This window comes from Sinocyclocheilus grahami, unplaced genomic scaffold (genome assembly GCF_001515645.1).
Source record: "Sinocyclocheilus grahami isolate Dianchi unplaced genomic scaffold, SAMN03320097.WGS_v1.1 scaffold67.1, whole genome shotgun sequence".
In the NCBI taxonomy this organism is placed as follows: domain Eukaryota; kingdom Metazoa; phylum Chordata; class Actinopteri; order Cypriniformes; family Cyprinidae; genus Sinocyclocheilus; species Sinocyclocheilus grahami.
In genome coordinates this window covers 391,091-411,297 of record NW_015505246.1, presented here as the reverse complement: position 1 = coordinate 411,297, position 20,207 = coordinate 391,091, and the positions used below count along the sequence as shown (strand labels likewise).

Below are 20,207 nucleotides of genomic sequence, written 5' to 3'. Positions count from 1 at the left end.
TTGGTTAATAGAATGGGATTAAATACATAAAGTATATTTGTGTTGTTTAACATTTAATTATTGCAGGTTTGCGTCATATTCTGAGTTGCATTATTTTTATTCATTTTGAGGAATACTGAATCTGTGTTTTTTTGTGTGTTTTTTTGTGAATGAGATGATATAATGCATATTCATATTTATTTTGAACTACAGTAACATCTTCAGATTTTGTCTCAACATGGGGACAGGACAGTTGTCAATCAATAAACTGGAAAAAAAGTAACTTGCGTTACTTTTTTGAAAAAGTAACTCAGATATTCTCTTGTAAATTAAAAAGTAATGCGTTATTTTACTAGTTACTTGAAAAAAAGTTATCCGATTACGTAACTCACGTTACTTGTAATGCGTTACCCCAACACTGTATGTATATATATATATATATATATATATATATATATATATATATATATATATATATAAATAAATACAGAGACAACAACAACTATGGCAAGGATGTGAGTTTACTATTTGTGCCTGACAAATCAGATGACTTGTAATTAATACATAGCAACTTGTTAGAAACTTTTTAGTTTAAAAAAAAAATGCAGTGGGTTTAAAATTCAAGTAGTAAAATCAAAATGTATATCAGATCTTTTGCATAAGATCCTCCATTCTTTTAACAGCAATCTTGAAAAATCCTGGACCGCACCTGTGTAACGTCATTGTTGAATTTCTCCAGTGCCTTTTTGCAGTTGATGAAAGTGTAGCCCGTAGATTTACGTAATTTGAGGAGAAGTGCTTTATCTGCTGCTAAACTCGGGCAGCTGGTGTAGAGAGACTGAACGTGCTGCGTGACACATGCCTATGAACAACACGTTATAAATATGACACATGATTTAATGATGCTACAGAACATTACACAGCCGTATGGAAAGCGTTATACAAATACTGTCATCTGTTATTTAAAACACGCCTCTATATTAATAACAAGCCAAATATTTCATATCAAAGCAGACCGTCATGCAAAGAGCATCATAACTTCTAAGCATCCAGCCAAAAACATTAAAAGCTTAGAGTGCGAATTATGACAAATGAGACAAAGCCCACCTTGAGTACTTCTGTCCTGACAGATCGAAATAAAGAATATAAAGCCATTTCTATATCTTCCTCAGGACTAAAACTAGCTTCCTTACATCAGTAACTGGAATGTCATTGAAGCACGCTTTCTACAGAGAGAGAAAGGTCAAACAGAACAGAATTCAAGAGTCACGTACAGCGCCATCTACTGCACAGGAGTTTACGCTGCAGCTTACTGAAGAACAGAAGGAACAGCGTAATCCATTGTGAAAATGAAAAGAACAATGCCTAACGAAACTAGTATACAAATAATGCATAAATTGTATACAAAAACTGCATAAACCTGCTCAAATAATAATAATAACAATAGTATTTTATTGTTGTTGTTTGGGTATACCAGGGGCCTGTTTCATAAAACAAGTTTACCAAATAAGCCAGGCTTATTTCAGTTAGTCTGACTTATTTTGAACCAAATCAACTGACAATAAGTCAGTCAATGCTTTTTCTTTTATGCCAAAAAATCATTAGGATATTAAGTAAAGTTCATGTTCCATGAAGATATTTAGTAAATTTCCTACTGTAAATATATCAAAACTTAATTTTTGATTAATAATATGCATTGCTAAGAACTTCATTTGGAAAATTTAAAGGCAATTTTCTTAATATTTAGATTTTTTTGCACCCTCAGATTCCAGATTTCAAATAGTTGTATCTCGGCCAAATATTGTCCTATCCTAACAAACTTATTGGAATCCATGGAAAGCTTAGGCCTATGTTCTTTAGGCTTTCATGTGATGTATAAATCTCAACTTCAATAAATGGACCCTTATGACTGGTTTTGTGGTGCAGGGTCACATTTAAAAACAACTTGATTCAAGTTGCTGTACAATATGGGGAAAAACAACTCTACAATTCAAAGTAAGAATGTGTCAGCTCTACACCAACATGGAGATTAAAAAAAAATACTTTGACAAGAGTATAGTGATTGCAGTGTGAATGCTACCACCTGTTCTTTCTGAATGTTTGCGCATTTAATGGACCACTTTCTTGCCAAGAACACATTCTTGGCAAATGGATCAGACCATGAAATTGCCATGAAGCATGATTGTATTAAATTAGTATATTCTATATTCATCTTTTTCACCAGATTTCTGGAGCCAGCTGACTGAAAACGATTTTGGACCAGCTGACTGAAAACGAGGAACAGAGATTCGTTCATTTTATTTTATCTACAAACTTCCCCTTTGTAGTCCTTTCGCCACTCCCAAAATTGCCTTTTTGCTCATAGCAACACAGCAAAACGTTTGAACGGAGTCACCTAGTGCTTTATTATTAAATATTAGTAGTCATTATCACAACAGAATGTGTTGCTGCATGGGAGGAGTTCCTTAAGCTTTATTGATCTGAGATGGTATAAAAACCGAACCGAGTCTTAATCTGTAGTTTCTGCGTCTAGATCGTCTGAAGTACATCATGAAGATCATCCTCATCCTCTTTCTCACCATCACCCAGATCTCTCAGGGCTACAGCGGTAAGTTCATACCTTCAGTTTCCATCTTGATTGTTCGTTCAGTTAAACTGAACATGTTCATGTAGGCTACCTTTTGTTCTTGTACAGCATAGTTATCCTAATGCAAATAGTGTTCCTTCTCTCTCTTTGTCAGATTCCCTGGACCTCTGTAAGTGTGAAATTGTGAAACTGAATTTTACCCTGACTTTTTCCTATTTTATTAATTTTTTTCTCCTAATGATTTATACCCAAATCTCCTTAATCAAATCCTGTGCCTTATGTCTAATTGTTCTTTACTGAGTTCATACTGCTGAGCTCTACTAGTACAAATAATAGGATACTGACATGCCTCTGGGTGGTAGATCTTTTCTTTCACATAAAATGATGCTTTAGCAGTCAGCATGTGAAATATATCTCACCTCCTTCAAGGCTCACTTTCTTGTAAAGGAAGATGTGGAGAGCCCTACAATTCTTCGAACGACTGCCACTGCGATTCACAATGCCAGCAGCATGAGGACTGCTGCGATGACTATAAAAAGCAGTGTGGTCGTCGAGGTTAGCGTCAGCATCTGTGATTCTGTAAAACAAAATAATTATCATAAAAAAGGTACAAAGCTGTCATTGGTGTGGTACCAGTATAAAGGCAAACAGGTACACCTTTGTACCTTTTCTGAGAGTGTATGGCTTAAAAAAAAGTTTAGTAGCTGGTCTGGTCTTGCACGTTAAAGCTGTAAAACTAATTCTGCTGTTTGGACAAGTCAAGCTGGACTGAAGTTTGTAGTTTAACAAATATAGTTTAATACTCTTTGTCTGTGTTCAATTAGACAAAAGGCACAAACTAATAATGAATCAGAGGAATCACATACTCTAATGAATCATTCAAAGTAATTCTAAACAAACACGGGTTTTATTCGTCTCTTACGTACAGTACAATGGTCAAGGTCTGTCAAGTCACGTGGGGCAAATCAGGGTTTTATAACAGGCATAAAAATAGGAGAAAGATTTAGTTCTAGATATTAGGGGGTTATCTGAGATAAGTTACTCATTGACCCTGAGTCCTGTTTATTTTGGATCCCAAAAATGGCATGAAACTCAGCTGTGTCTACTTCTGTAGTTTCACACACTTAATCTCAAAATTCATTAGAAAATGCTAAACACCATATTTCCTATTGCGTAATTGATCAGTTTAGTTATTTGTATGAAGAACACTTAAAATACTATTCAGAGAAAAGGAACTTTCATGTTTTTATTTATTTTCCTAAAACATTATTTCTTTATTGTTATTTTACATTATTTTCAGTCTACAAATGCTACACAGGTATACATCTGATGTAAGTTCAGTTAATTGCTGTTACGGTTGTAGCTGTTAACAGCACAAATCTGCATTACACCCAGGATTGTGTCACACAAACGTATAAAAACAAAAACAATAATAAACTTAAATCTAGTTAGATTTACAGTTATGAACACTGAACATGTTCAGCCTTTTGACTGATCACTAACATTGTTTTCTTGATATGACAACAGATTTCCAATTTTAGAAATTGAATGTTGAAATTTGAATCTATAATTGCAGTAATTGCTTGGTTCATTTAATTGCAGTAATTACTGTTTCAGTTTCTGTTTGTTCTTTCATTTTGCTCAGGATTTGTCAGGTTTTCCTTTCCACTTCCACTTTTTGCACTAACTCTTTCTTTATCCTTTTCCTATCCCAAGTATTAGACAGTGTCTCTGACGCTGAGATCAAGTCTCTGTCTGAGACGCTGTACAAGTTAGATCATAACAGGGCCACAGCCTCAGAGCTGGTTATTGATCCTCAGACACTGATCTCTTCATCTGAGACCGGCTCCAAGGATGACCTCTCATCTCAGCCGTAAGACACCGACTGCACACACAGATAACCACATATACACAGTATATACACATACATGCATGTTATTATGTATTCTAATGCGCTCGTTATCTCTTAAGATTGTTCAAGCAAGTGAGTAGTACTTTGCTCTCCAAGCCCACATATAAAGCTCTGCTGGATCTATTAGACAACTATAGAAGGGTGACAGGAGAAGCGGAAGATGTGCCCTCACAGGAAGTGCAGGAGCAGGACACTTTCCTCCAACAGACCATGAACACTGATGTGGGCAGGGAGCTTTACAATTTCCTCCACTCTAAAGGTATATGTGACCCCAAAACTCTTTTTGTTTCGGACCTTTTGAATTTAAGTGACTTCGATGTGATAAAAATATTGAGATTTTACGTATTTATTAAATAAGATTTAAAAATTCTACATTACCATTCAAAGGTTTGGGGTCAGTATAATTTTGAAAGAAACATTTTATCTAGCAAGGATACAATTTTTTGCTAAAAGGAGACAGTAAAGACATTTATAATGTTAAAGATTTGTTTAAAATAAATTCTCTCAACATTGCTTATAATAAGAACTGTGTCTTGAGGAGCAAATCAGTATATCAGAACAATTTCTGAAAGGTCATGTGACATTGAAGTGACACTTCTAAAAAAACAGCTTTCGTGCCATCACAGGAATAAATTATATTTTAAAATATATTAACCCCTTAAGACCCGAGAAAAGATTTTTAGGGGGAAAAAGTTTTTTTCATGTCTTTACATTGTTTAGAGCATTAAAAAAAAAGTTTAAAAAAAAAAATAATAAAAAATGATATTTCATTCATAAGTTATGCTATGTCCTCGGTAGAGAACAAAAAAGACATGAATGAACATGCATAGGCAAAAACAATAGATTTTTTAAATCACCAATCCATTTTTAGTTTTCAGGATTTATTTACTTTTTGTTAAACTTTGTATAAAGATGATTCTCAACTATGTTATAACAGAATGATTTGATATACCATTTTTCTTTCTGCAAAATGTGTGTAAAATGGCCATAAACGTGTTTTCTCATTATATACAATGTATCTATAAACTAAATCTAATTTGCATATTAATGTGTTTTTGGGGCAACATGTAATGAAAAAAGAAGTATAATAAGGGGAGTAATATTTGACAAGATTTTCATAATAATATATAATATTTCATAGAATATTGAAACAATTTATTTCCCTATTCATTTGTCATGTCTCCCAAAATGCTAATAAACATGCTTTTAGTCCCAGTCCCAGGACATGTATGAAATCAACATCCTGTTTCGTAGCAGAAAGTCATATTTTGATTTGAAACCCCGTAACATTTTCCTGAGATGTTGATTTATGAGACAGTTTAAAAATTAGACAGATTTAAATAATTACAAAATATTATCATATTTCCATAAGAGTGTCACTACATTAATATCAGACATATTTGAAGGCCAAGGAGAGGGAGTGGTCATACTGAAACATCCAAACATTTAGTATCTCTGAAAAGCCCTGAATGTGCTCTGTACAGGACATCCAGACTTAAAACTGTGGCATGTATAGTCTCAGAGAAATACACCAAAGTATAATGTCCTCATATGAGGTCACAGGGTCTCAGGAGGTTAAAATAGAAAAGAGCTTTTGAATTGTAATAACATTCCACAATATTACTGTTTTTACTGTATCTTTGATCAAAGAAATGTATCCATGGTGAGCATAAGATACTTTTTTCAAAAAAATCTTACCAATACCAAACTTCTGAATGGTGGCGTACATTTTTGTTTTATATGTAGTATTAATATTTGACTAATATTCTAAACTGTTTATTAGAAGAAAACAGTTTAATGACTACTATCATTTTGCAATATATTTGAATTTAAAAACCGCTGGTTTTCAGGTGTATACTCATCACAGAGCGAGTTTATCCAGGATCTGAAGATGATGTGGTTTGGTCTTTACTCTCGATCTAGTGGCAAACTGGACTCCAGCGGGTTTGAGCACATCTTTGCAGGTCAGTCTCTGTGTGAGCACACGTGCTTTTTATCCCTCTTTGGCTGACATGTCTTGTGTTAACAGGGGAAATTAAGGGTGGAAAGGTGTCTGGTTTCCACAACTGGCTGCAGTTTTATCTGAATGAGAAACAGGGACTCCTGAATTACTACAGCCATAGTTTTAATGGCCCTGTGAGTACAACTGAGCATGTGAAACAAAACAAACCAGTGCTCGCACAACATGCATTTTAAAAGTCTGGATGTCTACTTGTATTTCACGTTTTGATATAGTAAAAGTCAAGTTTCTCCCCTCTCTCAGTGGACCACATATCCTGATGTATTGGGAATGCAGTTTGAATGGGATGGCTATTTCAAAGAGGTTGGTTCTGCCATTATTGGCTCTAGTCCTGAATTTGATCTGGCTATCTACAGCCTCTGCTACATCACCCGCCCTGGCAAGAAGTAAGTTGTCGGTCTTTGCTGTCTGCCTATGCATATTTATTCCTCCATCCGGCCATTCATCAAATGAAACTCATTTTGTTTATATGAGTAAATCAAATTTATATACTCATCTGTTTGACTGTATTCTTCTCAGGTGTTATGTGAGTCTGGGAGGACAGACTCTGGGCATTCAGACCTATACATGGGACAACAGCAGCTATGGGGATGGAAAGAAGTACATTGCCTCTGCTTACCCTGCCACACCATGATTCCCTGTCATCTGAACATCAGTATCAACAGACTCACAACCAAAACAACTCATAAGCAATCTTCATTTTTCTCTTGGTTGTTCGAGGTTGATGTTGGACCAAATAAAACACAAGAAAATGTATTTGTATTTGTACTAATACATAATATTCTTTCACACTCTCATTAGCTACAACTTTCAAAAGTGTACACATCTATTAGTCTGTTATTAAGCAAACTTGTAGGTCACATTTTTTTCAAATTTTTACATTTGATTTAGAACAATTTCCCAATAATTCGGGATAGAATCACATTCTGTAATTATACAACAAAAAAATAAAAGAACATCAAACTCTTACAAATGGCTTTATTTTCATTAAATACAAAATCCTTCTAGATTTCAAGTGTATGACAGTGATAGACCTGATGTTTGAGGTTATGAATCAGCGTCAGCGGCGCAACGGAAGCCCAGATTAGAGGCAGAACTGTCCGGAGTATTTTGACTACGGGCTGCACACCTGTATCTGTAGCAGTAAGACTACAGAGAGAAAAATGTGTTAACATGCATGTAAACAAGTTGTATAAAAGCTTACAGATGAAGGTTGTATTTTCCTCTTAGGTGCATATATATGTGGTGTATGTATTAGGCATATATAATATGTGCATACTAGCTTTACACTACTGTTCAAAACTTTGGACAAGGTCTCCAAATATAGCCAAAAATAGTCATGACGTGCATTTATTGATAAATAATAATGTAATAAGTAATAATTTTGTGGAAACCATTAAACATTTTTTCAAGATTCCATGATGAATAGAAAGTAAAAAAGAGCAGCATTTATTCCAAATAGAAATCTTTTGTAACATGTCTTTACTGTCAGTTTTGATAATCTGAATCCTTTTTGCTATATAAAAGTATTAACTTTTGACAATGTTAGCTAACATAAAATATCCCCCACCTTAATAAACCTGATGTGCTAATGGCAGTCATACATTAGATGGCTTTGTGCATGTTTTACCTTGTGGCACATGTAGGATCCTCCTTTCTTGACTCTGTCTGTCCCTGTTTCTGGTCCTTTCTATGAAAGGAGTCATAAGGGTAAGGCTTTAACACATGAACAGCCTTATATGCATAAATGAAAGACCTTTAATTTATGGATGTGCGAATCGTTCACTCATAATTATCTTACAGGGTTGTACTTGTCTTCTGTAGTGTGATGCACATTCCACCAGTCTGCTGTCCACTCCCATGCATTTCCCACCATGTCATACAGCCCAAAGCCATTTGCAGGAAATGACATCACCTGCCCAAAGCACCAAGTAATCGGTCAGTGTTCTGTAATTTCTCCTCTCTAAATTTAAAACTCAGTACACATGTAAATCAGGATAAAGGGCTACTTTGTGTTACCGGTGATGTGTTAGCATAGCCGTCCTCTGCTGTGTTGTGGTTAGGGAAATCTCCTTGCCACAGGTTAGCATAGTGCTTCCCTCTGGGCATTAGTTTATTTCCCCATGGGTACAGCCTAACAAGAGCGACAGATAAAGAATAAGTTAAAAACACATTAAAATGGACAAACAATGAACAAAACACAGACACACACACACCTATCCTGCAATCCTCCTCTACAGGCCAACTCCCACTCAGCTTCAATAGGAAGTCTGCGTTTGGCCCAGTGACAGTACGCTTGTGCATCACTCCAAGATACATGCAGCACAGGGTGATTCATCCTAGATAAAAACACAGAGATTGTTTAATATTATGACTTCTAAACAGGTGTATGACTTGAAAACATATCATCTGATTTTCCAGTATTATTGGTGATATATTACAGTCATTCAGTACTTGCTTATGTGGTATTAAATTTTTATGTATTTATTTATTTACCTGTGCTCTATGGTTGAATCTGGTCCTTCTGGGTGTCTCCAGTCTGCACCTTTAACTGGTGACCACCAAGGAGCAGCAGCCACCTACTGACCATAATTATACATTGACAAAGTGAAATGCAGCTTATTTATCAATAAACGCAGGTCATGACTATTTTTGGCTATATTTGGAGATTAATATCTCAAAGTTCTGAGTTCATGCAGGCACAAAGAGACAGGCTCAGAGAAGAATGGAAATGTTTTTTTTCAACATTTAGGTGAATTTATTTGATCAAAATTACTGTAAAAAAATGTAATTTTGTATAATATTATTCAGTGGTCGGCCGACAAGTTTTTCTGTTTGGCCGATGCATTCGAGGCGGGACTTTTATTTTGATGGCGCTGAGAACGACAGTTCTCCCTCTTGTTCGCTGTCGTCATTAAAGGGGTCATATGATGCCATTTAAATTTTTCCTTTCTCTTTGGACTGTTACAAGCTCTTGGTGCATAAAGAAGATCTGTAAAGTTGCAAAGACTAAAGTCTCAAATCTGAAGAGATATTCTTTATAAAATTTAAGTCAACCACTCCTACCTAAAACGGCTCGTTCTAACACGCCCCCACATATCTACATCACGATGTGGGGAGATTTGCATAACGCCACCCAAATGTTCACGAAAAGAAAGAAGGCATAACTTTTATTCTCGCTGTAGTATTGTTGTTGCAGCTGCTGCCATGTCGTGGAGACGCTGTGTGTTTCGTTGTGAAAGCGAAACTACTTTGTTTGGCCTTCCAAAAGAGGACACAACTAGAAATCAGTGGTTAAGCTGTATTTACAACACTGTTCCAGAACAGTACAACCCAAATATTCAGATGTATGCAGCGCATTTTGCGGAGGATGAGGAGTTTCCTGTGAGAGTAGCCTACAATGGCGGTGTCTGTTTCTATAAAGTGGGGCAGTTCCAACTTTGCAAGGACAGTCTGGTGCTTCAGACTCACAGCCTGTAAGTACGTTTTTTTATATTTAAAGAATTTGCCACTGATGATTCAAACGTGAGTTTTGAGCAGTGTAGAGTAGTGCTTGTTCTTTGTCGTTTCGCCAGACATGTGTAAAAAGACAGTAAAAGTCATTATAATCAGTAATTATGTCCCCACTGGAACAGTTTTTTCGGGTTTCATCCGTTGCTGTAATTATCCAGTGCGAGAGTGAAAGCGACCTCTAGAGGCGGAATCACTGATGCCTCCAGGGTTGCCAAGTCTGTGGTTTTCCCCCTAGAATTGGGCAACCAAAAGAAGGTTTTCATTTATAAAGCTCTAAAAATGTAACTGAGTGGCTTTTTAGTGCATTTCCTGCTAATATGTAAAAAATGAAGGGTCTCTGTTAAATATGTGAAGTGTTCCATGGTTAACATGCTTTACTAAACTTTTGTTTTGGAGCTTTGATGCAACCATCATCCTCTCATGGTGCAAACAGGAAGTAAACTGCTCTGGTCATGCAACAACTTGCATTAACAAAGATATGACAAATATTTTTGGTACACATCATCCTTAAGATGTCTAGTATTAATATATGCATTTACCAAGCACCAACCTCCCGCTCTCTCTCGTGAAGCCAACATGGAAGTGACTTAAACTGTAATTCCTCAACTGGCCGCTAGAGGCTGGCTGCAAAAGGGAGTCAATCCCATAGACTCCCCATGTTAAAATGCCCAAATTTAAAGCAGAAATAAACATGTTTACAGCCTGGTTCAAAAAGTGGTTTTGGTCTATATAGCTAATTTGGCCCTTTATGACAACTGTGAGAGAGGTGAATTTTTTTTATAACTCATCCGTTTAAACTATATTAAGCCTTAAAGTTCTGCATAATTAAGGGCGTGGTCACTTGAGTGGCAGGTGGATTACCGCTGCTGTCACCACCGTCGAGCTAGGAGGGCGTGGTTTCAGCAACCAGCTCCCGCTTCTTTGCCCATTTTCGATTATCCGAGAGTGACACGCGGTGATGCGCTGCTGAGATGGCAACGACCCGCTCCGCCCACTTTGAGCTTCAAAAACGCTCTTTAGAAAGCTAGAGGAGCAACAATGATGTACATTATGTGGAAAATAATGTGTTTTTTGAACCTTAAAACGCATAAACACATTGCATTACACCAAATACACAAAATAATGTTCTTTTTAGCAGCATCATATGACCCCTTTAACAGTTCTGTCTAATACGGACAGAAGTCTGTGTAATAATCAGATCAGAATTACACAGTATTTAAACGATTACTTTTATATAATTAGTAATAGAAAGGCAAACATTATAATACTTTCTCGTTTGCCATCAGCATTTATATAATTTAAACAAATCTTTGAATGACTAATGAACATTTAATTTCACAAACCTTGCAAACTTAGTCGAATCCAGTTGTGAGATGTTGTGAAGTGTACATGTGCATCCTGCACGATCGCGTGTGCTCTGCGTGAATGTGGACAAGAGGAGAGTCCTGCTTCACTGGAGACGTGCGATCGACAAACTTTAAACTTGTGATTTTAAATTATGCTGCGCTTTATGCATTTGCCCACTGCCATACTCATGTCATTTCCACTGTGTGCTGTATGTAAAACGAGTGTTACCTTGGCTTTATTTGACAAAATATGATTCCCAATGCACACAAACTTCCCAGAATACTGAGTGCCCTGTTGGTTACAGTGTTTGCTTCCTTTTTAATTACATTTTAAATATTTATTTATTTGTGAAAATACTTTGTCACCTAAAGTATAAGTATGTTTATTTTACACATTTATTTTTTAATCCATTTTAAAATGATTAAATATTAATTAAAATAAATAAAATTATATTGGCTTTATTTCGGCCACCCTGCTTTCCAAGATATTGGCATCGGCTGTCAAAAAAAACAATATCGGTCGGCCACTAATATTATTGCAGTTTAAAGGATTTTTTTATATTTTAATATATTTAAAAATGTAATTTATTCCTGTGATGGCAAAGCTGGATTTTCAACAGCCAGTCTCCAATGTTTTCCAGTCTTGAATGTCACATGATCCTTCAGAAATTATCATCATATGCCGTTTTAGTACTCAAGAAACATTTCTTATAATTAGCAATGTTGAAAACACTTGATATTTTTGTGGAAACTGTGATGCACTACCATTCAAATGTTTGACAAGAAAAAAAAAAATTAATACTTTTATTCAGCATGAATGCCTTAAATTGATCAAAAGGGACAACAAAAACATATATAGTGTTACAGAATATTTCCATTTCAAATAAATGCTGTTCAAACTTTCTATTCATCAAAGAATCCTGAAAAAAACATAGCATGGTTTCCACAAAAATATTAAGCAGAAAAACTGTTTTCAATACTGATAATAGGAACCATTAATAAATGAGCACCAATAACAGTTGAGCATTAGAACAATTTTTTAAAGGGGTCATCGGATGCCCATTTTCCACAAGTTGATATGATTCTTTAGGGTCATAATGAAAAGTCTGTAACATACTTTGGTTAAAATTTCTCAATGGTAGTGTAAAAAACACCCTTTTTCCCCTGTCAAAATAAGCTCTGTTTTCAGCATGCTGTTCTAGTCCATGTTGCTTTAAATGCTAATGAGCTCTGCTCACCCTGCCCCCCTCTTCCGTGGGGTGACGAGCAGACTGTAAACTTCAGCCGCGAAACTGGCTAACTAGCACATTATTAGGAAAGGTGATTTGCAAATATTCATAAAAGACCCTTATAGTCACTTCTTCTGTAGATGAACCTGGATCATGAATGATTCGCGCGAACTTAAACGCATTTAGGCAGATCGGGGATCGGCGCATTCCCTTCAAAAACGAAAGTAACATTAATCCTCTGCTTCTTCAGCGGCGGTGTGGGGAGTAAATGACGACTGCTATATTCATTATTACATCCAACAACAAAACACCTCAATCACTTAAGAGACATTCTTGTCTTCCCCTGCACCGGAGTCGACACAATGGCGGGCTGATGACAGCTCACTCAGGGTGGGTCTAAGGTAAGACAACAGTCCAGCCTGTGCTGAAACGCTACTGTCAATCAACTATCGTGGGAGGGGCCTGTACAGAACTACGTCATTCTGCCAGGAATCTCAGAACAGCCTGGTTTGAGAAAGGAGATTTAAAAAAAACCACTGGGTGGATTTTTATCATTATAGAGTGCATGTGTACACACACTTCCAACACACATTTATGTTTAAACAACAACAAAAGTGAATTTTGCATTCGATGACCCCTTTAAGGATCATGTAACACTGAAGACTGAAGTAATGGCTGCTAAAAATTAAAGGAAGGAATCAAAGGAAGAAACAAAACAGCTACTGTTTTTACGAAGTCTCTTCAAACTGTAAATTGTAGTGTAGTGTACAAATATGTAGGGAAAATGTACAGCCAGCAACAAGTCGGTCATTATTGCAAAACAAAAGAAAGGAAGAAAGAAAGCTTTGAAATGTAAATATTTTATACCCAATACTAAACTATCAATATAGTTAACAGAATAATTAAAATGTATGTGTACATATTGCTCACCGCACGTGACAGAGTGCTCTTCACCTCCTCACTCAGCAGTCCCTCGAAAACAAAGGAGTCTCCAAAACGCTCAACCTGTAGATACAGGTAGCTGATTGAGCGAGTACGTATATTGATTATTTGTCTTATGGCCCATTAAACGGTTGTTATTTACCTCAGTGATGTATCCTGTCTGGTTGGTGAAGTGTTGGAACTGCTGGTTTGTGACTTCATGCTCTTCAATGTAAAAAGGGTCCAGCCTCACTCTCCTCTGTGGCCCCTCTCCGTCCTGTGGTATTCCTGGGTCATCCGTTCCCATCATAAACCAACCTCCCTGCAGCAGCACCAGCTACACACAAGACATTCAGATGTCTTAAAACAATAATTCAACAAAAATAAAAATACATATTCATCATCATGTATTTTTAAACTTATATGACCTTTTTTCTTAAATGAAAAGTTATTTATAGCAGAATGTCTATGTTGTCCGTATAATGAAAGTGAATGGCTGTCAAGCGAGATTTTCAACTGATGTGTTCCACACAAAAAGCTACCACATGATTTTACATTTATAGAATTAATTTAAATGCAGTATACCAACTTGACAGCCATCTATTTTTTATATAGATTAAAAATTCTCCTTTTGTATTTCACAAAAAACAGTATGAAACAACACTTTACTCGTCAGGAGCATGATAACTGCAAACATAAGTACTAAATTGAACAAACCTACCTTACTGCGTATATCATGCTCTGTCTTGTGTGGACATTCGTTTGCTGTTTTGGAGTATATATTTGCATCATCGTGATGTTCCCGTTTGTTTTCATCAGTTACATCAACAGTAACATCCCTTTTCAGACCCTGACAACCACAATCCGTGCCCTGTGACTCCGACGACTGCTGTTCGAGCACAGTGTCGGCTAGATCACTACGCACTGCTAAAATGCAGAGAAATAAAACGACAGAACTGCTCAGTGTTGATGCCATAGCCAGTGTCAACTCTGCTCATGGTGAGAGTCATATGATCAGTCAGCTGACATGTGTAGCTGCTTCTTCTTCTTCTTCAAGTTTTAACGGCAGCTTGCATCCTAGAAGTTGCATTACTGCCATCTTCTGGAATCAAATCCTCGTCATCAGTCTTGTATTTTTAAAGGGGTCATATGATGCTTTTTTAAAGATCATTATTTTGTGTATTTGGTGTAACAGAATATGTTGACATGCTTTAATGTTCAAAAAACACATTATTTTTCAAATACTGTACATTATTAGGGGGAAGTCGTGGCCTAATGGTTAGCGAGTCGGACTCATAACCCAAAGGTACAGCACTCTCTCCCACCTTCAATACCATGACTGAGGTGCCCTTGAGCAAGCCCCTGAACCCCCAACTGCTCCCCGGGCGCCGCAGCAAAAAAACTCTGCATTTGAACAGTCAATACCAAATGACATGGCTGCTTCAACACTACTGCTGTTCCTGAAACCACGCCTTCTTTCTTTGCGTGAACATTTGGGCGCATTATGCAAATATTTCCACATAGTGAGGTAGATATGTGGGGGCGTGTTAGAATGAGCCGTTTTAGGGAGGTGTGGCAGAGTCTTAACTTTGATAAAGAATATCTCTTTGTTTTTGAGACTTTAGTATTTGCAACTTAAGGGATCTTATCTATGCACAATCAGCTTGTAACACTCCAAAGAGAAAGGAAAACTTGAAATCGCATCATATGACCCCTTTAAGAAAGCAGAACAGATATTTTCTTCCTTGACTTCTAATATGTCCTTTAGTCCACGTCCAGTTAGTCCTACACTTTCCATTTCTTTTATCATATTCTTTCTCTCAGTTTCATATTTCCTACACACAGTAATCACATGCTCAACTGTTTCCAAGGTTTGACACTGATCACAGAATCCAGTTGGATGCTTCACTATAATATGGAGTGTGCTATTTAATTTACTGTGTCCTTCTTAGTCTGTTCATTATTGTTTCCTCTCTCCTATTTCCCCCTTGCTTTCCACAATACCAACTCTTTTTTAAACAAGGATAGATGTCGTCCTTTTGTTTCTTGATCCCATTGCTTCTGCCATTCCTAATAACTCTTTCCCAAGCAATACCCTTCCTTTCTGATCTCGACAGCTTTATGTTTGTGTCTATAGTTACTTTTTTAATGGCTAGTTGGGCTAATCTTGTCAAATCTCTCATTCCTCATTATTCCTTTATGTGCAGGAATCCACATTAATACAGCCTCTGCACCGTTCTGCTTAATTCTCAAGTAAGTAACCATAATTTCATAGAGCAGCTCTTGATGGTTTCTGGCCATACCTGACTTAACGCTGCTACACAAGGCAATTATTTTCAAAATAAGTGTTGTAGTATAACCAGCAGGAGAGCAGTGATGTGTGAATTGAATTTGGAGAAAGTACAGTGTGTTGAAGTTAACTATTTGTCATAATAAAAAATCATAAAAAATGTGTAAAAGCAATTATTTTCTAAAATAACTGAATTTTGGTGTTACTGTGAATTTATTGAGTATTTTATTAGAAACATTTGCATCCGCATGACTTCCTGTTCCACAGGATTATAAATATGAGGAGCACAAATGCCAAATTCCCTTAATCATCTATCATCCAAAGAATATAGTTCTGATTTACAGAACAAGATACCGTAATGACCCGAATATAAGACGATGTTTTTTTGTTGGAAATAGGCCTACATCTGAAAAAACGCGGTCGTCTTATATTCAGGGTCTAGACTTTGACATGTCAATAATACACCCACAACAATATGTGGCGCCAAATACGCATAAAACGAGTGTGCCATGAAATACGTAATGAAATGCGTGTTGTAAAGATCGTGAGTAAAAACAAAAGAAAACCTTACAGCTGCATGAGTCGTGGTTAGCCTGATGGGACCAAACTCCCTTTGTGATTTTAAAACGTAAGACAGTACCCAGATTGGAAGACTACAATAAGATTTAACTTCTACTGTTAATAAGATTTTGGTAGGCTACTATTAGATAGATAGTCTAAATGTCCTAATTCAGATGGCCTACCTGTTTTTTTTTTTAATGGTATATCAAAAAGTGTATATTTTTTAAATGTGATTGTTGGTACATTTGACCAGTTTTTACCATACTTTCAAAACAAAAATTAAAATAGGAAAAATATGCAATATGAAAATAATTGAAGACAAAATGTATTTTACTGAGAAAAAACAAGATTTGGTTTTTAAAAAGCCTTTTTCCAAAAGGTACATCTGGAAAAAGGGGGGTTGTCTTATAATCATGGTCGTCTTATATTCGGGCCAATACGGTAGTTGAACTTCACAAAATAGAAAGTGGCTGTACGAAAATAGCTAAAGCTTTGAAAAATCCCCATTTCCACCATCAGGGCAATAATTAAGAAGTTCCAATCAACTAAAGATGTTACAAATCTGCCTGGAAGAGGACATGTGTCTATATCGTCCTAATGCAGTGGGGTGGAGAGTTTGAGTGGCCAAAGACTCTGCAAGGATCACCGCTGGAGAATTGCAGAGAGTAGTTGAATCTTGGGGTCAGAAAGCCTAAAAAAATATATCAAACAGCACCTACATCACCACATGTTGTTCAAATGGGTTTCAAGAAAAAAAACTCCTGGCTCATCCAAAAACAAACTCCAGCATTTGTCAGACACGACTGGAACTTCAAATGGGACTGGCTTCTATGGTCAGATGAAACATAAAAAATAGCTTTTTTATGCAGATGGGTTTGGTGCAAACAGGTATAAAAAGTACCCCATGTCCACGTTTAAATATACTGCTGGATCCATAATGATGTGGGCCTGTTTTTTATCTGCCGGAGGTCCTGGACGTCTTGTTCAAATGCATGGCATCATGGATTTTATCAAATACCACCAGATAAAACATCTGAACCTGACTGCCTCTGTAAGAAATCCTATAATGGGCCATGTTTGGATCTTCCATCAGGACAATGATCCAAAACAAACATTAAAATCAACACAAAAATGTGTCACTGAGCACAAAATGAAACTTCTGCCATGGCTGTCTCAGTTCCCTGTAGGAAATGAGTGGGGTGAACTGAAGAGACGACGCACCAGCAGAATAGCTGGTATTCTGAAGGATCTGGAGAGATTCTGGATGAAGGAATGGTCTCTGATCTCTTGTCAGGTGTTCTCCAAACTCATCAGGCATTATAGGAGAAATCTCAGAACTTGGGAAAAGGACGTTGCAATAATTGGATGCCAATAACTGTGGCTACCTTGAACTAGAGAAAAACATTTATTTCATAATTTGAGTTTCCCCCACTTTCCATTGTTTTACTTCAATGAAAGGTTAGAATTTTGTAAATTTTTTGAATGAAAGATCAAAAGGATAAACAATGCAGATTTATTTTCACAGCCACCTTTGCTCATATTTACCAAGGGTGCTAATATTAGTGAGAGCCACTGTATGTCTGACCTTATCTGTTCTGTATTTTTAAAGGATTTTGGTCTGATTGTTCTGATGTGGACAGCTGAAGATAATCAGCAGGGCCATTAAATCTGACAAAATAGGAAGTTTTTCAAATGGCTTTCAAGTGTTTTTTTTATTCCAAACAATACTGTGGTCTGATTCGATGACAGTACTTAACTGGATTTGTTCTGAGACTTGCCGCTATAAAGTATTTGTGGCAAACCGCATTACTGAAATCCTAGAGTACTCTGCTTCTGAACAATGGCGTTGTGTATTCAATCAAAGAAAGGTTTTCCTATGAATTAATTAGAGAACAGTCCATTTCTCTGGGCATTATGTGTCTTTCTTATGAGGAAAATGAGGGAGTTTGTCTGCCTGCATTCCTTTAGGCCATAAAACCAGTGATATCAGCATTGGTTACCATGGAACCAGAGGCCTGTTCTGCCTTTCTGAGGTGTTAGGTGCATTTCGGGGGAAGGGTCCATAGACCCTCGTAATTGGCCATTTGGTTGGGTGAGGGGGAGTTAGATATTATTTGTTAAATATAACAAAAAGTTGTGTGTCTGATTGGTCCAAATGCTACAGATATGTCTCTTCTAATGCTGATGATTTGAATCCTGTAACCCCCAATTTGCTCCTCATGGGGCGGCAGGATGCTTCGTTACCCCAAGTGATATATGCTGATTCTAATACTTTATCTCAGAGAAGATGGAGACATAGCCAGGTTCTGGCGGATCAATTTTGGACCAGTTTTATTAGGAATTATCTGCCGAATCTACAAATTCGCCAAAAGTGGCAGCAAGATCAAGGCCACCTGGAAGATTCAGATGTAGTCATGATCTTGGACCCTCGACTCCCCCTTGCTTTATGGCCCATTGGTAAAGTACAGAAGACTTTCTTGGGCAAGGACGGCCGTGTTAGAGTTGCTGAAACAAAGATCAAAGGGAAGTCTTATGTTCGGCCTGTCAGCCGGCTTATTCCTTTACCCTTTATTAAGGACTAGGCTTTAATGTTATGTCATTGTGATTTCCTAGAATTGAAAATATGATGTCATATTTTGGGGCGGCCTTGTTGGAAAACCTATGACATGGTGATTGTAGCTCCACCCACTGTTGACAGCTGCATCCTATTCTGGCTCCAATTAGGGGCCTTTAAGAAGGGTTGCTTCTGAGCAGTAGTCAGTTCATTCCTTGTTCACTGCTCTGGATTATTCCATATGGTGTTTGGCTGTGTACAGATTTCAGAAATCAGTCTGATACCTGTGGATGAAGTCATGTACTGGCATTGGTGAAATAAAACTTTTAAATGGATATTGCCTCAAGGTGTTTTAACTGACATCCCATTGTGATGCTCCCCCTACGAATAAGCAGTAACCTAAGAGTCTCTTACATTCACTATGGCGATGTCTAAACTTCTCTGGTCCATAGGTTAGAAAGCATTTTTGATGTGAACAGCAACATTCACACAAAGAGGTCACCAAATCTAGCAAGGCAGCATAACAGGTCACCAAAATCCGTTACCGAAATCTATTTCACATAGAATGCATTTAAAGTTATTCAAATTCACTCTGGCGATGTCTAAGCTTCTCTCTTCTATATTTTAGCAGCATAACAGCTTACTCAAATATCTTTCACACAGAATGGATTAAATGTTATCCAAATTTACTTTGGTGATGTTTAAACGTATGTCTTCTGTATTTAGTAATTTTGGTCTGATGTGAACAGTTGCAGATATACAGCATGGTCATACAAATTGAAAAGGCAGCACATCAGGTTATCAAAATCTGTTTTTGCTATCTGTTTTACCCAAGATGACTTTAATTGATATCCAAATTCACTCTGTTGATATGTAAACTCCCTGACCTGATGCCCTGATAAATGAGCTTGAGTAATGTAATTGTAACGTGGCTGACGAGACGTGAGACGTGTGGATCCATCTGCAGGCTTTATTAAAGAGACGTGGTAAACAGGCAGGGTCAGAACAATGGCAAACCGGTATATGGCGGGCAAAACACAAGAAAAGTCCCAGGGCTAGCGTAGGTCACCGATCAGCAGACAGAATCACAGGGGCGAGACGAGAGGGAGAAATCCAAGAAAACAGGCAAAGATCAGAAACCGCAAAAACAGGCAAGGCAAAACAGGGAAAACACGGAGACTCGGAAAGGGGTACAGGCTAAACAATACTCAGCAGAGAAATGTGGTTAGAGTGGGTGTTATATAGTGAGTGAGGTGATTAGAAACAGCTGTGTGCAATCAGTGCAGTGTGCAAAT

At 37.0% G+C, this 20,207-nt stretch overlaps 3 protein-coding genes across 4 annotated transcripts in view; 1 reads left to right on the top strand and 2 right to left on the bottom strand.

The window, feature by feature from the left end:
• tsfm (Ts translation elongation factor, mitochondrial) overlaps nt 1-1,247 on the bottom strand; it is a 5,115-nt gene extending 3,868 nt beyond the window's left edge. Inside the window, exons 1-2 of the mRNA XM_016271994.1 lie at nt 1,087-1,247; nt 689-841 (exon numbers count right to left, since the gene is read on the bottom strand). Of these exons, the coding sequence (XP_016127480.1) occupies nt 689-841; nt 1,087-1,134 (201 nt within the window). The 5' untranslated portion in view covers nt 1,135-1,247. The remainder of the gene's footprint in view (nt 1-688; nt 842-1,086) is intronic.
• A 1,094-nt stretch (nt 1,248-2,341) lies between these two features.
• Nucleotides 2,342-7,316, top strand: endou (endonuclease, polyU-specific). The gene is made up of 8 exons (XM_016271991.1): nt 2,342-2,587; nt 2,721-2,735; nt 4,283-4,439; nt 4,538-4,737; nt 6,329-6,442; nt 6,508-6,614; nt 6,742-6,884; nt 7,018-7,316. Exons 1-8 carry the CDS (start codon nt 2,530-2,532, stop codon nt 7,130-7,132), a joined length of 909 nt encoding a protein of 302 aa, XP_016127477.1. The 5' UTR covers nt 2,342-2,529; the 3' UTR covers nt 7,133-7,316.
• A 153-nt stretch (nt 7,317-7,469) lies between these two features.
• On the bottom strand, nt 7,470-14,547 carry sumf1 (sulfatase modifying factor 1). Of its 2 annotated transcripts, XM_016271990.1 has the most exons (10): nt 14,481-14,547; nt 14,229-14,434; nt 13,671-13,844; nt 13,517-13,591; nt 8,995-9,077; nt 8,715-8,837; nt 8,518-8,632; nt 8,300-8,413; nt 8,129-8,188; nt 7,470-7,647 (listed from the first exon to the last, which is right to left on the bottom strand). In XM_016271990.1, the coding sequence occupies exons 1-10, from the start codon at nt 14,515-14,517 to the stop codon at nt 7,546-7,548; spliced, it is 1,089 nt and encodes a 362-aa protein (XP_016127476.1). In that variant the 5' UTR covers nt 14,518-14,547; the 3' UTR covers nt 7,470-7,545. The 2 variants fall into 2 exon arrangements, with proteins under 2 accessions (XP_016127476.1, XP_016127474.1); XM_016271988.1 differs by having other exon boundaries at nt 14,229-14,531.
• Nucleotides 14,548-20,207: the final 5,660 nt, after the last annotated feature.

What these genes read in the sequence shown, in the direction of transcription:
- sumf1 (XM_016271988.1), bottom strand. Translation starts at nt 14,483, where the DNA reads ATGGCATCAACACTGAGCAGTTCTGTCGTTTTATTTCTCTGCATTTTA. An exon ending in GATTCAACCATAGAGCACAG is followed by an intron (nt 8,838 to 8,994) that starts GTAAATAAATAA and finishes GTTTTTATCTAG; the next exon opens with GATGAATCACCCTGTGCTGC. An exon ending in AGAGGAGGATTGCAGGATAG is followed by an intron (nt 8,633 to 8,714) that starts GTGTGTGTGTGT and finishes CGCTCTTGTTAG; the next exon opens with GCTGTACCCATGGGGAAATA.
- endou (XM_016271991.1), top strand. Translation starts at nt 2,530, where the DNA reads ATGAAGATCATCCTCATCCTCTTTCTCACCATCACCCAGATCTCTCAG. An exon ending in GCCATAGTTTTAATGGCCCT is followed by an intron (nt 6,615 to 6,741) that starts GTGAGTACAACT and finishes CCCCTCTCTCAG; the next exon opens with TGGACCACATATCCTGATGT. An exon ending in ATCACCCGCCCTGGCAAGAA is followed by an intron (nt 6,885 to 7,017) that starts GTAAGTTGTCGG and finishes TATTCTTCTCAG; the next exon opens with GTGTTATGTGAGTCTGGGAG.